At 35.9% G+C, this 23,427-nt stretch overlaps 9 protein-coding genes across 9 annotated transcripts; 3 read left to right on the top strand and 6 right to left on the bottom strand.

The window, feature by feature from the left end:
- Positions 1-22: 22 nt before the first annotated feature.
- On the bottom strand, positions 23-849 carry MONOS_2805 (IFT27a, intraflagellar transport protein 27; the record flags this gene model as incomplete). The annotated part of the gene is made up of 3 exons (XM_067872757.1): positions 23-458; positions 513-632; positions 706-849. The coding sequence occupies 3 exons, from the start codon at positions 847-849 to the stop codon at positions 138-140; spliced, it is 585 nt and encodes a 194-aa protein (XP_067725713.1). The 3' UTR covers positions 23-137.
- A 156-nt stretch (positions 850-1,005) lies between these two features.
- MONOS_2806 (putative ubiquitin-activating enzyme E1 C) lies at positions 1,006-2,831 on the bottom strand (the record flags this gene model as incomplete). Its single annotated transcript, XM_067872758.1, has 7 exons — positions 2,709-2,831; positions 2,423-2,584; positions 2,268-2,347; positions 1,877-2,211; positions 1,547-1,794; positions 1,287-1,423; positions 1,006-1,201 (listed from the first exon to the last, which is right to left on the bottom strand). The coding sequence occupies exons 1-7, from the start codon at positions 2,814-2,816 to the stop codon at positions 1,006-1,008; spliced, it is 1,266 nt and encodes a 421-aa protein (XP_067725712.1). The 5' UTR covers positions 2,817-2,831.
- Positions 2,832-2,942: 111 nt separating this feature from the next.
- MONOS_2807 (uncharacterized protein) lies at positions 2,943-3,706 on the top strand. The gene is made up of 2 exons (XM_067872759.1): positions 2,943-3,088; positions 3,157-3,706. The coding sequence occupies exons 1-2, from the start codon at positions 2,957-2,959 to the stop codon at positions 3,445-3,447; spliced, it is 423 nt and encodes a 140-aa protein (XP_067725711.1). The 5' UTR covers positions 2,943-2,956; the 3' UTR covers positions 3,448-3,706.
- An 89-nt stretch (positions 3,707-3,795) lies between these two features.
- On the bottom strand, positions 3,796-5,398 carry MONOS_2808 (putative lecithin-cholesterol acyltransferase; the record flags this gene model as incomplete). The annotated part of the gene is made up of 6 exons (XM_067872760.1): positions 3,796-4,313; positions 4,377-4,791; positions 4,852-4,980; positions 5,061-5,135; positions 5,207-5,218; positions 5,393-5,398. The coding sequence occupies 6 exons, from the start codon at positions 5,396-5,398 to the stop codon at positions 3,796-3,798; spliced, it is 1,155 nt and encodes a 384-aa protein (XP_067725710.1).
- Positions 5,399-5,409: 11 nt separating this feature from the next.
- MONOS_2809 (uncharacterized protein) lies at positions 5,410-6,133 on the top strand (the record flags this gene model as incomplete). The annotated part of the gene is made up of 3 exons (XM_067872761.1): positions 5,410-5,534; positions 5,596-5,666; positions 5,721-6,133. 3 exons carry the CDS (start codon positions 5,410-5,412, stop codon positions 5,969-5,971), a joined length of 447 nt encoding a protein of 148 aa, XP_067725709.1. The 3' UTR covers positions 5,972-6,133.
- Positions 6,134-6,137: 4 nt separating this feature from the next.
- On the bottom strand, positions 6,138-11,990 carry MONOS_2810 (putative Radial spoke head 10 like protein B; the record flags this gene model as incomplete). Its single annotated transcript, XM_067872763.1, has 6 exons — positions 6,138-11,218; positions 11,272-11,346; positions 11,410-11,449; positions 11,506-11,589; positions 11,660-11,831; positions 11,915-11,990. The coding sequence occupies 6 exons, from the start codon at positions 11,988-11,990 to the stop codon at positions 6,317-6,319; spliced, it is 5,349 nt and encodes a 1,782-aa protein (XP_067725708.1). The 3' UTR covers positions 6,138-6,316.
- Positions 11,991-12,220: 230 nt separating this feature from the next.
- On the bottom strand, positions 12,221-15,792 carry MONOS_2811 (uncharacterized protein; the record flags this gene model as incomplete). The annotated part of the gene is made up of 8 exons (XM_067872764.1): positions 12,221-12,996; positions 13,112-13,336; positions 13,621-13,728; positions 13,829-14,475; positions 14,588-14,695; positions 15,125-15,435; positions 15,636-15,681; positions 15,751-15,792. 8 exons carry the CDS (start codon positions 15,790-15,792, stop codon positions 12,675-12,677), a joined length of 1,809 nt encoding a protein of 602 aa, XP_067725707.1. The 3' UTR covers positions 12,221-12,674.
- A 361-nt stretch (positions 15,793-16,153) lies between these two features.
- MONOS_2812 (putative cyclin B) lies at positions 16,154-17,565 on the top strand. The gene is made up of 2 exons (XM_067872765.1): positions 16,154-16,346; positions 16,523-17,565. The coding sequence occupies exons 1-2, from the start codon at positions 16,170-16,172 to the stop codon at positions 17,255-17,257; spliced, it is 912 nt and encodes a 303-aa protein (XP_067725706.1). The 5' UTR covers positions 16,154-16,169; the 3' UTR covers positions 17,258-17,565.
- On the bottom strand, positions 17,478-19,038 carry MONOS_2813 (DEAD box ATP-dependent RNA helicase). Its single transcript, XM_067872766.1, has 3 exons — positions 18,941-19,038; positions 18,530-18,822; positions 17,478-18,480 (listed from the first exon to the last, which is right to left on the bottom strand). The coding sequence occupies exons 1-3, from the start codon at positions 19,007-19,009 to the stop codon at positions 17,664-17,666; spliced, it is 1,179 nt and encodes a 392-aa protein (XP_067725705.1). The 5' UTR covers positions 19,010-19,038; the 3' UTR covers positions 17,478-17,663.
- Between the last annotated feature and the right edge of the window lie 4,389 nt (positions 19,039-23,427).

Below are 23,427 nucleotides of genomic sequence, written 5' to 3'. Positions count from 1 at the left end.
CGATCAGAAAAAAACTAAAATGTTTGGCTATCGTTTTTTATAAACAGCAAATCACAAGAATCTTGATTTAAATATAAAAAATGATTTGAACAATTGTGAAATGAAAGATATGTGTTTTTGAATTGATATGAAATGAATCACAAAAGCTTGAGAGCTTCAACTCGTTCTTGAAATAGCTTGCACATATCTGTAGCTATTGTATCAAAAGGAGAGAGCACATCTACGCTCTCGCTTGCGCTGCATTCAACAAATGAAAGCCCATGAAGACGAGCAAATTCAGAAGCTTTGAGAGGATCGACAATTCCCACAGAACGCAAGTCAACTTTATTTCCAACAACCACTCCAGGAAGATTTCTTCCGGCTGCCTCTTCGACCTCTTTGTACCATTTTTGAAGAGAGAGAAAGGATTCCTCATTTGTAATATCATAAACATATAAAACTGCAGAAATATTTGTCAACTATCAAAAAAAGAAAATAAATTATGCATTAATGCGTATTAAAAAATATTATACATATTCTTTGCGGAGCGTGCTGAATAATTGCTGGCCTCCAACATCAGCAATAAGAAATTCGACAGTTGTGTTGTAATCCTTTACAAAATATTGCTTAAATTCCAGGTCGCAGCCAGGAGTCTGTTTTATTATTTTTGAACAATAAGATGGAAAGATAAAACTGAATTTTTTTAATAACATGGAAAATATATACCAATGTGTAAGCTGGGTTAAATCCAGAATCAGAACTGATGAATCGTTGTACAATACTCGACTTTCCAACAGCCCCATCACCAACAACAGCAAGTTTGCATCGCAAAAGGCTTGTTGCCCCTACAGAGCCCTCTGAAGAACTCATCGAACGGTCAAATAAAAATATTATTCAAATTTTTGATCAATTTTTCATAAAATAAAGCTTTCGCGTAGTTCGATTTAAAAAAATATATTTATTAATTGTTTCTTTAAAGCATTTCTAAAGAGCCAAAAAATTTTAAATAACAATCAAAAAATAAAACTACTCATCGTTAGAAAACTTTACTTTCAGTCGAAGGAACATTCCCTGTGGAAACACAGGATCTGTCACAGCCAATTCTGTACCCGACTCAAACAGATCTCCAACTGGTTTCTGTAAATTATCGTGCGTTTGAGCAAGTGCACGCATGTATAATGGAATTCCTCCAGGTAGTTGAATAGAAGGGTTTTTCATTTGACTGTAAAAATAATTTGTTTGAAAATAAAAAAATACAATCATAAATAAATTAAAAAAGAAGTATGTAGAAAAGTTGATATTCATACTATTCTGGATTCTCTTTCAATTTTGTCATTATTTCATCGAATTGAGCATCTTTGCGAACTTCAATCTCGGATGAGATGTCTGCACAGACAAGGCAGGTCTCGTTCTTAGAAAATTCAAATGTGTTGGTGTAAGGTTGCTGTTATTTCAGCATTTTCAATTGAGGAAGGCAAAACACAATAATTGTATTATTAATGAAAATTCAAAAGAGAAAGGAAAAAATGAAGAAATTTATGAAAGATCGAAAGAGAATCAACATTACCTCAGCACCAGAGTACTGGCAGTAGTTATCCAAGCTAAGGGCATTCATTGCAATCTTCATTGCCTCATTCACACACATCGCTGCAATGATGGAGTTTGTGGATGCAATAGCTGGGATAACGTGTTTAATCACGCCAAGTGTGAGCTTGAAGTCAACTCCTTCGATTTTGTACTTTTCAGCTCTTTCGCTTGCACATTTCAAACACCACAACACATCTTCTTCTTTGTCACCATCTGGCTTTCTTCCATCTGAGTGAAGATGTAAAAAAACAAAAAAAAAGAGTTAATAAAAGAAATGAAGTCAATGAAAAATATTCATCAAAATTCAAACCATGTGCCTTTGGGAATTCGAGCAAAGACCACTCAACACAATGCTCGGGAACACGAGGATTTGAAGCAATGGTGCACATAGGAAATGTAACAGGTGGTGGGATCAAAATCATTCCGCATTCATAACATGCATTTACAGTTGGAAGAATCACACGAACTTGCCCAGAGAATCCTTCAGAGCCTCCATCAATGAAAGGAATAATCTGTCCATCTCGAGCAATATCCACAAGTGTCGCGTTCATCCAACGACGGGCATCAACAGAATCCAACCCAGAAATCACCATATCAAACTGGTGATAAAACGTTATAGGCTTGTCTTTGATATTTCCAACATATCTAAATTTTTTAAATAATGAAATTATTTATTGTATTTTCAAAAGTTTTCTGCAAACGGAGTAACGTGACATCCTTCAACACGCTTGTTAACAAACTCGGCTGCAACTTCTGCTTTTGGCCTTCCTGTATCCTTTTCCTGAAGGATAATTCAATAGAAGCCCAGAAACAGTTATTCGACAGTTCAAAAACAAAAGATAAAAGAGTCTCAAACCGTAAATAAAAATTGTCTATTTAAATTACTAATATCAATTGTATCCAAATCGATAACGTGAATGTCTGTGAAGCCAGACAGCGCTAGGTCTTTCAACACTTCGCATCCAAGACCTCCTGCACCAATCACAAGAATTTTCATTGAATGCAAAAATGTCTTTAACTAAATGACGCGTATTACAATTTAATAAGTGTTGCATAATACAGATTGTAAATTTTCATCATAAATTGATTGAAAGATTAAAAATAAGCTCAATGAAATCTGATTATGACATTTTTAATCATACTTTTTCTGGCTCTTCTGTGCAGTCAGGAGTGAGCATAGATGGATGCTCCATCAATTTATATATGCCTTCCCAACGTTCCTGGTCAAGTAAAGTGGTTTGTTCAGTCATGAAGAATTTTGGATTTCTTATGGGTTTCTGTTATTTCGATATGTTATTATTTGTTATGTTCAAAAACCTTGTTTGTGAAACCAGAAAGCTCAATTAACCTTTTTCAATTGTTGATCAAAAATACATTTTATTATTTTGAAATGTCAAAACAAACTGTTAGCATCATCCAGGCTTCACGGTCAAAAAAGGCAATCAATGAAATTGAAACGTCCATAACTCAAGATCTTGAAAAATTAACTAAATCTTTTGAAACCCTGATATATCTTTCGAAAGTTTGTGTGAATTAATAATGAATTTCTCTGAGTTTATTTTTCTTTCATAATGTTTGCTTATTTTTCAGCTCCAAGAGAAAGTCTTATCTACAGCAGATGAAGTTGTTTTTGAAGCAGAGGCTGAGAGCTTAATTTCAACAATTGAATCATTACTAACATCGACTTCCCATTTGAAAGAAAATGTTTTGATGAACGATTACCAAGCAATTACTTCAACAGTTCTTGAACATAAACGAAAGCTGCAACAACTTGCAGACAAATCTCAAGCAGTTCTATCTGCAGCGGGAAAAGATCTTACAAAATCATTTGTGGAACTTGAAGAATGCAGAAGTAATGTTATTTCTTCTAAAACTGTATGAAATGTCAAGGATCATGAACTACTTTAAAGCTGTAACAAGTTTTGGTCTTTTGATTACAAAAATGCAACTCGTGTTGAAGAAATGATAAATATTAATCAATGCGACAGTTGAACTATACTGAGGTTTCGCGATCCGATTTATCAATCCGGAAATTGAAGATTAATTATCACTTGATTAACGTTGATGTATTTTACGATTTGTCATTTGACATTCCATTTTTTGTACTTTTTCATCTATGAATATTTCTTTTAAGCAAAAATTCTGTAATTTCTGAAAATTCAACGCATATTCACGTAAAAAAAAACCACAATAATTGTAAAATGCCTCAAAATATTTATCACTGTTCGTTCAATTCTCTTTTTCTCGATCATTTGTCTCCAATCGATGAAGTGCAAGCATATTTGCTTTTGCCCTTTCTGCATCTTTGATTTTTTCTTCTTTTCTAAGCTGATCAATATGGTCTAATTCGTCCAGTGCTTCGTTCCAAGATATTTTTCCCCTCAGAAGATGAAGACAGACTGTTTTATCTCTCATGTCAATATCATCTATGTACGGTAATCCAACCTGATCTGCAATGTATCTTCCAACATTTGAAGCATATAATTGTGGATCTGCCTTTTCAGCTTCAGATGGGTTATACACATCAAATATTTCCAATTCGAAAGAGCAGTAAAATTGTGTAAGTATGTTCCACATCAAAGGAAAGGCATCAACTGTATCGTAATTGATGGAAGAAAATTTGTATGGATAGCGAACAGCAAATGGGCGGACTGGCACTCCTGCAATAAATGCTCCTTTCCTAAAGCGAGTGATACAAGTACCGTTCCCAGTAGTTCCCTCCGCAAAAATGAGTGGAGTGTATTCATCTGTTGGCATCAATAATTTTAATTTTTATGAAAAGAACTTTAAAAACCATAAAGGCTACAAACTTGGTTGTGGATTTGAAATACGTTTCACTATTAATCCAGCAGAAGATGAATGTGAATTTCCTGTTTTAGCTTTTTCGACTTCCCTTTCAACAAGAATGCACCGATAGGCTTTTAATAAGAATGATACAATTGGAACATTTTTCATGGTTGCCTTTGCAACAAAGGATGGGGTGCCAACATATCCTCCAACGGATATGATATCGAAAAGCGACATATGTGGACCTACAAGTGGATAAGGTTCATTCCACTTGAATTTAGGCAAATCTTTTGGTTGCCGAGATACTGGTCGTTTTTTTGTGTGATCAATGTACTTGATGTGAAAGAACCCTGCGCAAACCATCACAACAATACACCAAAATCTCATGACATATTGTGAAGCAACTCGACGCCATTTTGGAGCGGGTTTTTCCCAATCCTATCGGAAATTTTGAAAAGAATATTTATATAAAAATGAATGAATGAATAGAACTCAAACATTATATCCAATAAATACAATCCTTTGGCAGACGTAGTGAAGGAAAAACGTAAACACCATGAGTACTCCTTTTATCAATGCCAAAATCGGACCTGGAAAAATATAAATTTTAAATCTCTCATAAAGTGTCTAAAGAAATGAAAAATCAATGAAAATAACAAATAATTTTTAATTCCAAATGGGAACATAAAAATAAAAATATTTATAACCATTGGCTTGTAATCATGAAGAATATGCTTAAACTTTGGATGCATTTGCATTTTTTTCAACAAATCTTCGTCTACCTTTGGATACATCCTTAATGAAAATATCTTAATTAACCGCACAAAAAACGCTTGTTAGAAAGCATTCAAACTTGATTTTTTAACTTTTATATTGTGAGATGAAAAAAATAAGAATAATATGATCAAATGAAAATCAATCTTTTCAAAAAGAAAATGAATACTATCAACTTAACAATTTTCAAACAAAATTTCATTTATCAGACAATAGGGAGTGACAAATTGTTTTGATCATATCAACCACGAATAATATTTGAAACAATCATTTGAATAATAAATGGCTGCAGTTTTACCAACAGAAGCTAAAAAGACTGGTTTCATTTTTAAAACTGATAATGCTATGCAAGATGCAGATATATTAGCAAAAATTAAAGGAGAAGGAATTCCATTAGTGCATTTTGAGTTTGTTTCTTCATATCTTTGGATATTTTCATTTCACATGTGCATAAAACTGTTCTCATAGCGCAACAGAATGGTCAGATGCTAGTAAAATGGAAGCAGCTTTTAAAACATCTTTTCCAAATCAAGAAACACGTATGAACAAACAGTAAATAATTATTTATTCAATTTTTATCCTATTATTTAAAGCATTTTTGACAGGTAAATTCAAGCAAGACGGACAAATTATTGTTGTTTCTGGAATTTCACCATCAAATATGGATTCAATCACATTTTTAGTAATAACTTTATCACATATCTTTACGCAAATGGAAGAATCAGAAACAAATCCACGTCAAAAGCCGTGTGCCATTGTTTTAAAAGGATGGCCAATCGATTTCATTGGAATGGCGTTAGAGTCGGGAGCTGAACTTCGCTTTGCAGTGGAGCCTTTACCTTAAATTTCAATATGAAAACAAGTAATTATTTTTTTGATTAATTTTTTGGATGATACAGATGTGATGCTGTGAAGTTGTTCAATTTTCTCCATTTTTTTGCACTTCATAAGTTTTGCAGCATTATTATGTATCTTCGTCACCAGAAGAAAATCAAGGATTTTTTGTCAGTATTTTTCTCAACGTTTTTCAAATAAAAAATATTCTCATGCACAAAACTGTCAATTGTTTTGTGACAATTAGAAATGGAAGAGTAATGAAATGAATTTCAAAATTAAATGTCAAATTCTTACATAACAAAAATAAATTAAAAACATTCTTTGAAAAAAATACATCGTTATTTCAATAAGTTCAATAATAGCCATATTCATCATATTCATCGTCTTCATCGCTGACTTCATCGTCTTCCCAATCGCTTTCACCTTCAATCATATCACCGTCATCAAACCCAATCCCTCCCTCGTCGCCAGACATTCCCAGCTGATCCAACTCTGCCATCTGTTCAATTCCGCTTTCCTCGATCTCCTTCCTCAGCTGTCTGAGTGTTGCCTCTCTTTCTTTCAGAAGTTCCCTTCGCCTCGAACTGATTGCAAACGACGGCTGATGGAATACTGCTGGTCCTTCCAGCCAGTCCTCTTTCTCTCCGTCTTCCAATATCATATGCAGCTGCTTATCAATTTCTTCTTTTTCCTCAAATTCCTCCAGTTCTTCATCGGTCATTTCCGACTTATTTTCCACCTCTCTTTCGCTGTCAAGCGCCAACAGTCCGCTCACTTCATTCGCATATTCCCCACACACCCACTCGTCCGTTTCAGTCAGTCCTTCTCCTTCTCCTCCACTGAGCTTAAGCCTCTTTTGGATGATTTTGATTCGTCGCGCTTTCTTCTTCAGCAAATTCTCTCCAAAAACTGAACCTAACAAAGTATCAACAAACCGCTCCACACGCACAGCCAATCGCAGTGGCTCTCCCAAAACAGGAACAGCTTCTCTCTTAGCCTTCTCTTCTTGCTCTTTCATTCGCTTTTCTGCAGCCTCCTTCTCTGCTGCTTCTCTTTCGGCTGCTTCCTTCGCAGCTATTTCTTCAGGCGACGGTTGCAAAGGCGCTCCTTTCTTCGGTGGAGAGCCTGGTTTTGATGTGCCCTTTTGATTGCTTGATGACTTGCCTGTTGATTTTGCAGCTGCCTTTGCTGCCTCTTCCTGTGCTGCAATTTCCTCTGGCGTTGGCTGAGGTGCTTGTGGAGGGGCAGGTTCAGGTGGAGGTGGTGGCGGTGGAGTTGGCTTCACGAAGCGATCGTCGTATTTGACAGCCGCGCATCGCACAATTGCCTGGATAAACTCGGGGAAGAGCATCTCCCTGTCAAGCAGTGAGGAGAGAGAAGAAAGTGAAATAGGGAAATTATACTCTGGTTCTTGATTAGCTTCGTCTGGTCGAGACGATTCAGCTGGCGATAAAGTGGTAGATGAAGATGGAGGCAGCTGATTTGAAGATAAGTTTGCTTGAGGCTCTTTACCAGTCAATTGTGTTTGGTGAGCACTCAACGGAGTTGGCACTGCAGAAGATGCAGAAGCAGATGGTGGATGCGACTTAGGCTGCATCTGCACTGATCTTGCGCTGGTGGGCGAGGAAGGGCGAGTAAGTGAATTATTGCCTGAAAGATGGAAGTCAGCTGGAGACGGGAATCTGTTTGTGGGGATGCTCACCTCCTTTGGCTTCAGAATTTCAGCCCATGCGAAATCAGCCACTTCTTCTGGATGCAGCGGGACAGGAAAGCGCGTGTCAGCCACAGACACTGTTGAGTTGGATCTCGAGCGCGATGTGGTGTTCGGCGGGGTGGGCTGCCTCTGTGAGAGGGAGACGCGGCTGCTGATGGAGTCAGAGCGGCTGTGGTGGGACACGCCTTTGGCAGACGGGACACGCGAGCGCATTCTACGCCCTCTCCGCAGCTCTGTAAACTTCGCAGTGAATAGCCCCATCGTCTCCTTCTCTGCTTTCCGCACGCTCTCTTCAGCAGCTGCCACTTCTTCGGCCGTGTAGATTGAGGTTTGTGTGCAGAGTGCAGCGATGGCGGGTGTGAGGCGGCTGTCGAAGAGACGCGCCCGGCGGAGCAGATGAAGAAAGAGTCGTGCGTTGAGCGTGCACCGTGACGGAATGTTTGCATTTTCTGAGAGAGTGCAGGAATTTGATCGTGAATTGCCATTTGAAGGATCAGCACAGCTTGCAACCCCTTCTCTTTCTCTGTCTCTTTGCCCTTCTTCACTAGTTGCTGCAACATTAGATTTGTCTGCGTTTTCCTCTTCTTTCGTTTCGTCTGAATTGTCTTCGATTTTTTGCTCCAAATGTGTGTTCATTGAATCTCTTCTGGCTGACTTGCTGTGCAGAGGGAAGATTGCCCTAATCTGCTTCTTCAGTTTGTAAATCTTCAGCGCAGACGGTGGGTCATCGCGGATGATGTTCCACGTTTTGAACAGCTCCTCCGCAGTTATCGTGGTGATTGCGTTGCTGTTGGCTTCTTTCCCTATTTCCTGTGTGCATCCTTCGCCTTCTTCAGAAATCATCGACAGCTGCCCCATTCCTAGTCCGTTGATCGCGTCGTTCTTCATCCCGCCTTCTGCTGCCCCATCTTCCTCTGCCTGCTTCTTCTTCATGCTCCGCTCTTCCTCCAGCGCCTTGTTGAGGTCGCTCAGACGCCGATAGAAGGAGTCTCTCTCAATCTCTGCGATCTCCTTCTCCATCTTCCTGGCCAGTGCTTCTTGCTCCTCATACTCTGCAGTGCTTTCTGGCAGCGCCAAGTCAGCACACGCAAACAGCCTGAAAAGTGGGCGTACTCTTGTTTGGATGAACGAAAGGAGATGGGGAGGAAGGAAGAGCACAGGCTGCTTGCTGGCGTCTGGCTCGAAGGGAGGGAGATAATGCAGAGGAGAAAGTGGCTGCATCTTCCGCATGGTCGATGAGGCAGACGAAGAAGAAGGCTGAGAAAGAGGCTGCGGTGTAAGTGAAGCAGGAGAAGTTGATGAAGAAATTCCAGCAGTGTTTGTGTTTGTGTCGGCTGAGCCATACTTTGGAAGGCGTGTTGCCTGTTTTGCGTTCCCACGAGGAAGAGTTGAGACTGACGTTGTTGCACTGCCAGCTATCAAAGAAGAAGATGAAGACGAAGCATCTCCATTGTTAATGCTGGCAATTGAGGGTAGAGTGTAGTCAAAGCCGATGATGCGATGGTTGCTGTCGAGACGAGGAGGCGCCCTGGCGAGGAATGGGATGATGATTTCTGTGATGAGGCGGTGGAGTCTGGAGTGAAGTGGGGTGAACGGGTGAGGATAGAGATGATGTGCCAGATGCACGAGAATGGACAAGAAATGACGAGGAAGGAAAGATAAAGAGGGATGGAAGAGAAACACTGGATCTGGTTGGTTTAATGAAGAAGACGATGAGGAGGAAGCAGAAGAAGAAGATGATGATGATGAGAAAGGTGCAGGCAGAAGTGGAGGGCAGAGAAAAGGAGGGTCGTATGTCTGTGTGGTGAATGAAGTGTGGCCAAGGAAGATTGGAGAGACAATCCGCGTCAGCTGCTCCAGTGTCAGTGGATGAGGAGGAGGAGCTTGGAGGAGCTTCATCTGCTCAGTCATTGGCGAAGAAGAAGAACCGCCAGGTGAGGAATGAGGAGAAAACGATGGAGATATCGATGGTGATGGCGATTGCGCAGGCATGTTGGGGTCTCTTGCTTTGAAGTCTGGAGATTGGGAGCGTGTGAGTGAAAACGATGAGAAAGGCGCAGACGAAACAGACACGAGCGGAGACAAACGCTTCGCGGGAGAGCCCATCTGCAGCATCGACGAATACTCCACAAGCCCATCTTTTGTTGGGCCAGACGCTTTTGATGGATTCAAACCTGTTAAAGAAGAAGCAGCAGAGGATTGTGGAGACATTGCATTGTTTGCAGAGCTATCGTTCTTTTCGTTCCCATTCCTGTTCTTTTCCTGATTGGCAGCTGTAGATGGGAGTAGCACAGGTGCAGCAGCGATGCCTGTGATGCTCATCCACAGCCAGAGCGCAGACAGCGTCGGGGCAACAGACAAAACAGGCGGTGTGGTTGGGGCAGACGGAGAAGGTGCCTTCAGCACAAACGGGGCTAACTGGCTGGACATGTTGTGCTGCTGCTGTTGTTGCATCAGCTGTGCCTGTGTCGGAGGCAGAGGAGAAGTGGCAGAGAGGATGTGTGGATGAGAGTGCTCGCCGTTGCTGCGATATGACGCTGAAAGCAGAGCAGAGTCACAAGACAGGCGAGGAGACACTGCAGTGAGAGACAAGTGCACCTTCGTCTGGGAGCAAGATGTAGTTGTGCAGCTGAGCCTGTCAAAAGTGCTTGGACGGAAAGTGGCTGTGGGTGTCGACGGAGATGACAGTAGCCCGATAGTCGATGAGACAGATGATGGACCACCGGATAGCAGAGCTGAAGGCGTCGCCACAGCCACGCGGATGAGCGACGGGTCGAGGAACTCCTTGTTGGCTGCCAGCCACAGATACAGCTGCTTGATCTCCTGCCCGTACTTCGTCAGAACCATCGCCAGGCTGCCTTTGATCTGCTGCGCAGACAGAGGCGCTGGTGCCTGTTGCTTTTCGGTCTCTCCGCTGTTGCTGCCGTCGCCATTCGCTATCATCAGACGAGGCTGCCCAACAGCAACAGGAGGTGAAGTGTAGTTAAGAAGCAAGTCGTCTATGTCTCCGAAGCTTTGTGCTTCGTTCACAGAAGATGAAGAAGAGGAAGAGGAAGATGATGAAGTGTTGCCTTTCCCTCCTTTTTGCTGTTGTCTGACATCAGAGCGTGGCTTCCCTTCTGCATCAACAGCAACTGCGCTGCTTGCTCCTTCCTTGTCTGTGCTGCTGACCATTCTGTCGTTTGCAAATACGCCTTTCGTCTCAACACCAGTTGCAGACAGGAAAACACCCTCTCCGTGTTTCTTGTTCTCTCTCCATTCGCCACTGTACTTTGACCCGTCCACATAGAAAAATACACCCATTCCGTGCCTTTTCCCATCCACAAACGAGCCGACATACCGGTTTGAATAAAAAAATGGATAGTTTCCAAGATTTGACAGTTGCCATGTATGCTCTCCATGCCCATTCTGCATGTCACATGCCCAATCCCCAGTATAGCACTGTCCAACGCTCAGCCATTTCATTCTTCCATATCCGTGCCTCTGCCCATTTTCCCAATTCCCTTCATAAACATCTCCATTTTCATATGTCATTCTCCCCTAAATAAATTCATGAAATATAAAATTATTTATCTCAAAAACAGTTTTCAAACTTTTCCGTTTCTTTCTCCATTCTTGAATTCTCCTTCATAAACAACTGTCTTTTCATTGTTATACCACAAAATACCCTGGGTATAAAGAATCCAAAAAATAGTGAAAAAAAAAACGACAAAATGTTATAATTTTGAAACCCATCCATCACGAATTCCTTCTTTCCAATCTCCTTCGTATCTTTTTATTGTTGTGTTAAAATTAAAAATCATTACAAAAACAAATAGGCAGCACACTTCATTCCAGTAGGAGATAAAAATGACCCAAATCCATGGCGAAGTCCTTTCACAACATCTCCAGTGTACACAGAACCGTTTTTCCTAAAAATTAAATGAGAGGGAAATGAGTTGAAATCACAAAAACTTAATCGATTAAATAAAATTCACATGCCAGTTGTATGTGCCTCTTCCAGTAATTTGATTATCAATGAATTGTCCTGTGTATTTCGTTCCATCGCTCCATTCTAGTTCTCCTTTTCCGTGCATTTTTCCATTTTTAAAGCTTCCTTTATATGTATGACCTCCAGCTACTTTGACAAATCCTTTACCATCAAATATATTTCCTTTTGTAATAATTCACATTTCAAAAGCAAGAAACATATAAAAAGATTATTCATTAAAATGACCAAATAAAACGTGTATTAACCTGCATGCTCAAGTATGATACTTGATGTAAGGAGCTCTGGTTCGAGTACAGATTCAAAAACAGAAGCGAACTCCATATCAACGGTCGATCATAACCATTTATTAATTTGAAGACAATAATTAGAGGAGTTATTAAATATAAACATAACTATTCAAAGCATTTAAATCCTTCTAAGCACCATTTGCGCAATGAATCGTTGCTTTTACGAGTCTACACTTCAAAAATATATATTTATGACTCAATTGGTTGAAAAAATCCCCAATAACAAAAAAAGTGAAAAGATTTGCAAATTACAGAAAGAAAATTGAAATTGCACTTTACAATCCTTTATTCAAAGATTTACAGAACTTTGGATATATACAAAAAATGAACTAAAACTGCAAAAAAAAAAGTTAAATAAACAATTGTATTCCAGTTATTTATTTCTTTTCTTTCAAAATCGTTTCTCCTATATCCAGCAAAATGAAGCCTAAATTGTTTATTCAATGCTTTCATTTCTTATAAGGTACATAGAAATTCAATTGTAATTACTCAAAAACATATTATTGACTGAATTAAATGGGTTCTGAAATTTACCTAACTCAGCGCATCTTTTTTTTTGATGGAAGTTCATTCATAATTATCATCATAGAAAACAAATGAATTCATTGCTATTTCCATCTTTAAATACAAGTTACTCCTAAAGCCTGAAAATGAAAATACATTTTGTGGTCAATCTCTTCGACACAGTGACTGTTAACTGCACATTCCTTTTCAAGTACTATTTATCATAAAACATTCCCGAATTGCCAACATCTTTGCTTCCTAAATGTTCTTCTTCTTCTCCACTTGCATCCATCCCATCTCCTTCATCGTAGTCCATCTCATCCTCGTCAAAGTACTTATTCATCAGATATTGTGCCTGTTCCCTCAGCTCTGGGTCTTTGTTGCTCAGCACCTCCAGCGCCTCGTATCCGTTTGCCTCTTCCATCATCGTCTTCCCCTTTGGAAGCATACGCAGAACTATTTCCATCATACACACAGACACCTTCCTCATCGTCGGGTTGAGTGATGAATGCAGACTGACAAATGAAGGGAATGTTCTGATGAAACAACAAATGCAAACAATGAAATGAATCAAAAAATAGATGTGAAAAAAAGAAAACATTAAAATTGCTCAGTAAAAATTTGAAAGATTACATAAAAGTTAAATCAAACCCGAGATTTATCACAGCTCCCAGATGAGCCGCGCTGCAGTTGGCGATGTATGCGAGACAGCTTGCCGCAGGTTCAAAGAGAGAATAACGTCTTTTGTCGAGCAGCTGCACAAGCGACTGAAGAATTACAGGATGTCTGAGAATCGCATTGGCAAAGGAAACGCCGTGGCAGGCAATGTGATGAAGCAGACGGACGCAATCGCGGGTGAGGATGTTGAGTGAAGGACTGAAATGGAAGGAAAGCCAATGATAATAACAGAGGGAATATGAAAATGTTAAAAAAAAGGTTTAAAAATTTTCGGAAAATGATAAGAAAAAGGCAATTGAGATAAAAGTTGATAAGAGAAAGGTTTTTAATAAATTATTCATCAATAAAAAGTAAATCCAAATAATAACTTGTGAAAAAAAAATAACAATAAAAATATGATAAAAGACCAAAATTTTTGAGGAATAAAAAAAAAAAAAGGAAAAGAAATGAACTATCACGTTGAAGAGATTTCATTTGCAAACCCATTTGTATCATTCCCATTTGCTGTCAAAACTCCTTCGATCCATTGAAACAGTGCAGGCCCGGTGGCAAGTGGAATCTTAAGAGCATCAACAGCAATCCCATTAAAACTTACATTGAGCATATGTCACGAATAAGAAAGATCAAAGGACAAAAAGTGAAAAATGTCATAAAAAAAAATTATTTTTTCTGAAACAAAGAACTGCACACATTTCTGCTTGAGGGTTGGCCTGAATAATCCAATTTGAATGCAAAAGATTTCGTGATGTCAGCACATTGGCAATGGTGCGAATAATCGGGATGCACATCTGGAGGAACGACGGAGGGGCATTCGAGAAGAAGCTGCTGTTGAATTCGAAAGAAGGCTGTTGAGACGAAGACTGAGAAGAGGAAGAAGATGACAACAATGTGGATGGTGGTGATGATGATGATGATGGATATCTGTGCGATTTTGACAATGTAAATGGGTTGTCTGTTGGAAGCACTCCAGCTGGGAGTGGCTCAGGCACAGGCTTTGTGGATTCAACTGACTGCATTTTCTCTGCTGATGTGTTGGCAGTTGATGGATAGCGATGATCGCGTGCGAATGTGAATGGAGAGTCTGTTGATTGAGGCAAGGCAAACTGGTTGGATATTTGGGGAGAGGGAGAAAATGGAGAAGTTGGTGATAAAGATAATGGCAATGATGAAGAAGTAGTCGAGCCAAAAGGCTGTGATTCAGCTGATGTTATGTGAGATGTGCTGTCTGTTTCTTCAAGATCCATCGCAGAATCTGAAGATGCAGTTGTTTCCTTGCTATCGTCGGACATAATGGGAATAATACGAACAGGCTTATGGTGTGTAAACAATAACTTCAGCTAAAATGAACCAAAAAGTGCAAATCATCCCAAAAAATGAACACATAAAAGCAAAAAATAAAATAAAAATAATTAATAAATAAATAAATAAATAATATTGAAAAGACAAAACCAGTCCAGTCAGAAGAAAGGACTCACAAATCGAATCGATACACTCATCTTTCTCACCGCTTGAAATGTATGAAGCAATCCATGCTGCATTTGCCAGAATGCCGAGATCCTGTTTCGAAGTCAAAACATTATGTTATGTTATGAAAATATGAATATTTGATAGTTAAAAAATGTGAAAATCAAACGATTTTAGTAAAAATAAAAAACTAAATGATTGGATGGATTAAGAAAAAAGAAAAGAAAAGAAAGGAAAATCAAAAAAATATTCAAAAAAGTGTTGGACATTTTCATTTGTTTCATTGGCATTCAACAAGCATACGCTTTTTGTTGTAATAATCCTCAGAAGCTCGCTAACAATGTTTAGAGAGAGAATTTCGTGGATTCTGCTTGAATCTCCTCTGATAATGGCTGTGATGCTCCAAAGGAGTTGCTCAATGAGGGAGTTGTTCTACGTGTCGTGCACAAGTTTCAGCAATTAACAATAATTATAACATTGATCAAATTTCAAAATACATTAAGTTGAATGAAGTTGGTATACCTCTGTAGCTTTGACAAGATTTAATAGAACTTCAACTCCATGCATTGACTTAATTATTTCTTTGTTCTGCAGCGACATGCATGCCATATTTCCAATTATCACAGTAGTGATTTCTTGAACTTTCATAGCAGCAGTAGGTGAAAATCTTGTCCACCAGCTTTCGGTCAATACTTGAGAAGATTGAGTTGTTGCAAAGCAAGACATTTGTTTATCTTCTTTATTAGTTTGCGTCAATGGTACTAGAAAGATCAAAAAATCATCGAGAAGATTCATGAGGTGTTTAACAACATCTTCTGAACATTGAGAAATGTCTTTTGGGAAGAATGATTCATGAAATAAACAAATATTTTAATTGAAAATAAAAATGTTTTAAAATTCATACAGCAATATGTTATTAAAGTTTCCATTAAAACGTTTTCAGTTTTTGTTTTTAGGAAAGGTTTTAGCAATAGAATAATTTGCATTAAGAGAGAATTTGAAATATCATTGAAATCTTGTCGTAAAGCCTTACGTAGATCAACTATAATTTCAAATGCCTCTGATTCGTCTTTTGATTCCTAAAGTTTGTCATTAAAGTGTAAATTTATAATATTTTTTGTGAAAAATAGCAAAAATTGTATTCAAACTCTTAGCTGTTGTAATAATTGTGAGTATTGTTCCTCTGACATTGATATATCTTCACTGTCATCATCTGCATCAATTTTTTAAAAGAAAATACAATTTTGCTGTTGTAAATTATTTGTTCAAATATAAGCAAACCAACATCAATTGTTCTTCGTCTTTCTAAAAGAAGTTTTTCCCTATGCGAAAACTGTTCCGATGTAACTCTACTTTGCTTTGTTTTTCCCAAAGATTTTTTGGTTTCATCTTTTTCAAAACGCGAAAATCGTTGAGAAAATTGCATTTTTACATTTTTAGAACCGTTATTTTTTTTGTTGTCCAATTATCGATATTAATTTGTTAAATGAATCAAGTTAACACTATATACATTTTTCAAACGAATAAAAAATGATTGACTTTGAGGCCCATAGAATAATCGATTAAAATGGATGAAAAGACTGAAGCGGTAGAAGAAGAAACTCCTATCACTTTAAATGAAGTTCCTATGTACGTTGTTCCAACGACAGATGTTGTGGAAGAAATTGACAACGGAGATGCGATGAATCCATACACTTGTAGTGTTTATGTTAAAGAAGTTTATCAATATTTAACGGAACTTCAAGTTTGTTCATTGAAAAAATGGAGCTAAGTGAATAAAATTTTTCTTTTATTAAGAAGAATGTGAAGTTGAATTTCATTTTATTTTTAAATTTTTTTCTGTTTTGTTTTTTTATATTTGTTTTTTTCTTTTTTGTTTTTTTGAAATACTTATTTTATTTTTTTGTGAATGTGCAATAGAAAAAGTTTCGTCCAAATCCTCGTTATATTAACCTTCAACCTCAAATTACAGCATTAAACAGACTTTATAGTGTTGATTGGATTGTGGAACTTCATCGCATTCTTTCTCAAACATATCACACTTCTCTTCAAGCTGACACCATCTTTATCAGCGTCTCTTTATTTGACCGATTTTTATCTAAAAAAGTAGTTTCTGTTGATAAGATTTACATGCTGATGCTAGGCTGTTTTTTTGTTTCTTCCAAATTTGAAGAAACTTATTATCCTTCAATCGAACAATTAGTGAATTTTTGTCCAGACATTGCAACAAAAGTTGATTTAATTAAAATGGAACGAATAATTTTGAATGAGCTCCGATATTCACTTGGAGCACCTACAGCACTTACTTTCTTGAAGCGTTACGCGAAGGCTGCTCATGCTGATTCTTCTGTTGGAATGATTTCTCGCTTCATCGCTGAATATTCATTGATGGATTATACGCTTACAACAACATATTTGCCTTCTGAAATTGCAGCTGCTTCTTTGTCCCATGCACTGAGAATTGCTGGCAGGCCCCCGTGGTCAGCATCGTTGGTGTATTACAGTGGATTAACGTATGAACAAATTTATCCAATATTAATTCAGATGCAGAAAATTATAAAGAAAGCACCACATGAAAAAGCGCATGGAATTTACTTAAAATATTGCTCAAGCAAATATTTAAAGGCTGCATCAATTGCATGTGCAAAGATTTAAGATTTTAGTTCTTGTATGTTTTTATAATTTTTCAACGATTTGATTTTTAAAGAAATGGATAGTTTTATGCTGAAGTTGCTATTTTATTTTTCCGTCTTTTTGCCTCTTTAAAAATAATTTTTTATGTTGTTTGTTGCTTTGGTCAAAAGATTTGTTATCAATAATGAATAAATTAACTGTTTATGTGGTTAAGAAATTCTTAATTTTACACATCATTTAACTTTGTACAATTCTGTTTTATATGCGTGGATCATTCGCGCAGTGTCAATTTTTATGTAAATATGAGATAATAAAACGGAAAATATGAAGTGATTTTATGAAATTCATTGAAAATTGTGAAAAAAGACTGAAAGAATAACGTCTTAAACCACATTTAAATGAGATAAGATGGAAGAGTCTGTGTTGTCTAAATAAGATCAGCGACATTCATAGGCATTTCATCTATTTGTGTTGAATAAAACTGTTCTATATCTCTTAGAATTCGAATATCTTCAGTCTTAACAAATGAGATAGCAACACCTTTTCTTCCATATCTTCCTGATCTTCCAATGCGATGCAAGTAAATCTCTCTGTTTGTTGGTATATCATAATTTACAACAAGAGATACAATACTAACATCTATTCCTCGAGCCCATATATCTGTAGTAATCAGCACTCTGGCTTCACCTCTCCGAAACTGTTCCATGATTTCGTTACGTTCCTTCTGTTCCATTCCTCCGTGCATGGACACAACAGAAAAGCTGGCCTCCTTCATCTTTCTGGTGAGTTCATCAACTTTTGTTCTTGTGTTGCAGAATACAACTGACTGTGTTACAGTCAGGGTATCATAAAGATCGCATAATGTCTCAAACTTCCATGCTTCTTTCTCAACTGAGACAAAAAACTGCTTGATGCCTTCAAGTGTCAATTCATCACGTTTTACCAAAATACGAACAGGTGTTGTCATAAATTTGGTTGTTATTTCCAAAACAGATTGTGGCAATGTTGCACTGAACACAACAACTTGAGTCTCACGAGGTAAATAGCGATAGATCTCATAAATTTGTTCTTTAAATCCTTCGTTTAACATTTCATCTGCTTCGTCCAAAACCAACATCTTTATATGCCTAATTTTCAAGTGTTTTTTCCTTATCATATCTGCAACTCTTCCTGGCGTCCCAACAATAACTTGAGCACCTGCTTCTAAGCGACGAACATCATCTGAAAGTGAAGATCCTCCGATACTAAAATAAAATAAATAAATAAAAATATTGAGGTATATGTTAATATTACCTTGCATGACACTGAACAGCCATGTGCTGACCAAGAGTTGCAATAACTTTTTGAATTTGTAATGCAAGCTCGCGAGTTGGACATAAAATAAGCACTTGTGGTTCTTTGTTTGTAACAACAACAGACTGAAGTGCAGCAATACTGAATGTTGCGGTTTTTCCTGTTCCTGACTGGGACTGAGCAATAACATCTCTTCCACTTAGAATTGGTAAAATTGCCCTCTGTTGAATTGCGGATGGCTTCTCAAATCCATAATCAACAATGCCCCGCAACAGATTTTCGTTTAATTTCATCTTTAAAATATAAAAATTGTAAACGGTTTTTCAAAGTTATATTTATTGATTTTTATAATATTAAATTAATATGTTGCAAATATATGAAACTTTAAATTTATATCCAACAATCTCGCACCTCTGCAAACGATGGAACTACCGAAACTTCGCCAGCTGATTCAAAAGCCGTATCGTTTAAAGGATCCATTGAAAAAGATATCTAATTATGAAAGTATTGGGAACGATCTTAATTTTTTTTAATTATTTATTTTCTTATTCAGTGATTTTATTCGCTGTGAATAATTTATTTCTATTTCGTTTTTAACAATAATTTTCATTTGACATGCAATTGTTAAATTCAAACTCAATTTTAAATTCTTCAAAAAATAAAACTTCAAAAAAAAAATTTTTTTTTTCCCAATAGAAATCACTTTTCTATGCTCGATATTAATTAGGCCTTTGCGACAAGCTAAGTTTTGGACGTTTATGTAGGTCGAGATGATGTCTTTTTGTCGAGTTCTTTTTTTTTTTTTTTTTCAGCCATTACAGATTTATTCTATTCTTTGCACAAGTTTTATGAATTCATAGAATATTTTAACTCATTTATTTTATTCGAATATTCATTTATTCAATTCGAATATTTTTCTATCCAAAATATTAATGTAGGAAAGATCAAAATAGTTATTTATCAAAAGACTTGCTCGCCCATCGACAAATGTTGCTGACTTTGCGTTAAAAAAATAATTATCATGTGTCCTTTAATATAGCTTTTTGGATTTTGTTTATCATGCGAATCTCCTAGATATCAAAATAAAAATAAGATATTTCTATTGTTTTTGAAAGCAGGTGTAATAAATAAAAACAACGGTTTTCTTTGTAAATAATAATAATAACAATACTGCATTTTCCAGAAGGAACAAGTCAGTGCTGCAAAATCGACGAAATTAAAAGATAAATTGTGGAGTGAACAATCAAGGTATTCTTGTTTCTTTTTCGCAAACAACTCGCAATTAATTCAAATTACATTATTTTGAAATTCAAGATACAAATCAAATGAGTAGATAATAGGATAAAATGATGGAAACTAAGAAAATTTCTTTGAATTCTCAATGTGTGCGATAGTTTTCCAAATCATTTTTTTTAAAAGGCGTTCTATCATATAGCATCTTCGTTGTTAAGCCTGTTGGATGCAACAGTTTATTTATTACTTATCAAGAAGCTGATTGAAAACCAGTGGGATTTGTAATACATGTTGCTTCATTGGATGGATAAGAAAAAGATATGACGGCATGCACTCTGAAGGAGAGAATGTTGACAGCTTTCCAGATTCTGTTCTAAGTGTTTAATGCACTCCATTCCTTCAAAGAAATGAATGGGATGCTCTTTTCGCTGTTCTGTCTCAGAAACTTTATCATTCTTTCTTCAAACATATGCCGATTTGCGTTGCCCTTCACACCGACTGGTTATCAGACAAAGATACTTCATTCATCTCTTCATCAATGGTAATTTCATCTTCATCCGAAATATTACAAAAGAACAAGATATACACCAACTTGCCTCTGTTTTGATAAGCATTTGCACACTTGGATGGTTTCAAAAAGGAGTATTTGAGATTGAAGGCACTATAACTGCTTATTAAGGTTTAGAAGAATAAAAATAAGGAATCTATCACTTTTACCAATAAAGCGATGTTGAGGTGACATTTTATATCTTTGATTCAGCTTAATTAATGTGAATCAGTTATTTCTATGCCGAAAATAATGACTGAGAAAGACCAAATTTTTTCAAAAAAAATTGCGGTTCGTCTTTTCCCCGTTGGCAAAGGAATTCAGCTGTCTTACGCCTTCAGACAGATCACCTCTCATCAGCCACAAGAGATCTTAATCCGTGGCTTCACTGAAGGCGCCACATGCTCACCATGTGTGATGCTTTCGACTTCGAGGCTGCCCCAATTACGGATGCTGTGATAGCTTTTTTTCCCAATATGCCACAAGCCCATCAGATGCAAGAGCAACAGAAACAGTTACACACAAACACACAACAAAAATGCTGAGCAAGCATATTCCTAATTATTCCTGGATTCAGCAACAATTTCTAACCTTATTAGCTGAGAAATGCTAATTTTCTTTTGTTGGCTCGTTCAATTCAAAATGTGATTATTCCTAAGAAAGCATCAAAGTGAGTGCTTGAAAAAAGTTAAAAATTTTTAATACACCGCAATGGAGTCAGACATATAACAGCCTCAGATAGTTCATCTTACGGTCATTCCATTAGGAACAAAAAAAGTCTGCTGCAATCTGCAGAAATGAACAAGCTATTATATTACAAAAAAGAAATTGGTTGAAAAATATATCATTTGGAGAGCACTTTCAAACGAGAAAGAAGTAATTCAAGCGCACGAATGAAACAATTACAATTATTGTTTAAAAAGTTTCGATACAAAAATTGGAGTAAAAACATTTAAAAATTCTGTTGATATTTCCAAAATTCTGAATATTCGTTGTTGTTTGATCCTCAATTTTATATGTTGCATATTTTTTCAAAAGTTTTATCGTATTTTTCTAATTTCTATTTCATTTCACTTTTTTGATATTGGATTGAAAGTTGCTTGATATTCTCCACTTCATCTTCTTGCGTTTCTCTTAGCTCGATTTCTGATTCAGAACAATTTGTCAGAAAACCTTTCCCAATTAAACTTTTATTTTTGTCATTATCTCAATTCAATAAAACTTTATCTCGAACTGATTTTCCTAGCTTCATTTTTCTTTTTTTCATTTGAATATCTTTCTTTTGTTTTAGCTTTCTTTTCCAATACATTGTTGCTATCACAATCTCTCAAAGAAATCTTTTGCTCAACGCAAAATTGAAAGCATTTTGCATCAAAATTGTTTGTAATCAAAACACAGATTTCAGTTAGATGAAAGCGTATTCATAAATAAAAGTTATTTCTTTCAAATCATTAGAAATAATTGTTTCTTGACATCATTGATATGATAAAAAAATAGTAGCTGTTCTTGTAGTTATTTCATAATTGTTCTTTTCAACAGGAATACCATTGGTGCCAAACTCGGAACCTGGTGCCAAACCCGGAACTGGCAAATATTTGTGTAATTTGAAAAAAATAATAACTTATTGCAAACAAAGAACGAAGAGCTCTCATTCAAAATTTGACTATGCTTATTATTATTTATTTATATTTTTTTATCAAAAACGCTAATACATTCGTATTCATAAAAATTGTTTAATTCATCAATTATCCAAAAATAAATATTGTAAACAAGATAACAATAAAAATAAAATATCACATCACGATTTGTTTTATATTTGTGAATGAAAAATTAATATGTGTTAAAAAATATTTGTGATTCACATGGTTATGATCAAATGTGAAAAAATTATTTTGTCATAAGAATGTGAAAAGTTATTGGCAAGCTCAACCACAACTTGCGAGAGAGGTTTGCTTTAAATATTTCAAGAAGCCTTTAATAGCAATTTATCTTTCTTTTAATTTACAACTATAATTTTATGAATACGTCTGCCAGATACCTGTTTTGTCTCAAGCATGCTTTTTTTCGTAGCAGACGTTCCAAAAGTAAAGATTACAGTCTGTTATTATTGGAATGAAAATTATTCTATTATTGTTTGTTATGCATCACTTTTAAAAGCTTCAAAAACGGGGCTATAACTGCAGTGTTTAATATATATTTTTTTAAAGTTTGTTGGTATTTAATTTGTTCAATGATAAGACAAACTTTGTTTATATGTTATTTATACTAATGACTTTAGTTAATATTTTGATTCAAATAAATACATATTCAGCTATTATTTATGTTGATATTATTTATTATAATTTGTTCAATTCTTTCTATGTTCAATTATCGTACTCGATCTACTATAAAATTTCTTGTGCATTTTCTCAATACATTATGTTTGTTAATGTTTTATTTCAAAATTCTTTATTTTCAAAGAAATATACGATGCATTTGTTTAATCAATTTTAGAGCATTTTTTTAGTATAATCTTTGATAATTCTTTTTTTATTTGTTTGTACTATTTCATTACATAAGAAAATATTAAATTCTTTTGTTCAATCAACATGTACTGTTTTTTCCTCATGTTAATGAATTTCTCTTCAAAGAAATACAGTTTATAATATTGATAATTTAAATAAATAGAAAAAATGATAATGTTTAACTTATATTTTTGAATATTATCGTGATTCAAAAAATTATAATTTATTTATTGTTTGAAGATAAAAAAACCTATTTTAATCATACAAATTAAAAAATAAAACTCAAAAAATGACTTAACAAATGTATCGTATATTATTGTGAGAATAAAGAATTTTGAAATAAAACTCCAACAAACATAATGCGTTGAGAAAATGCACAAGAAATTTTATTGTAGATCGAGTACGAAAATTTAACATTGAAAGAATTGAACAAATTTTAATAAATGGGTAGTTATTTTTGAAATAATACAATTTTTCGGTCCTTGAATTTTGCAACAAATCAACAATGTTTTTCAATTTTAATCGAATTCAATGTGTTGTTTTTGGTATTTTCTTTTCATTTCCTATTCATTTTGATGTTTTTAATTTTTTTTTATCTTTTATTTTATGCTTTG

The sequence above is a fragment of the Monocercomonoides exilis genome (genome assembly GCF_001643675.1).
Source record: "Monocercomonoides exilis strain PA203 chromosome Unknown scaffold28-1221067, whole genome shotgun sequence".
NCBI lineage: Eukaryota > Preaxostyla > Oxymonadida > Polymastigidae > Monocercomonoides > Monocercomonoides exilis.
Note: the sequence above shows the minus strand (reverse complement) of the source record. Positions and strands in the feature narration are given on the sequence as shown.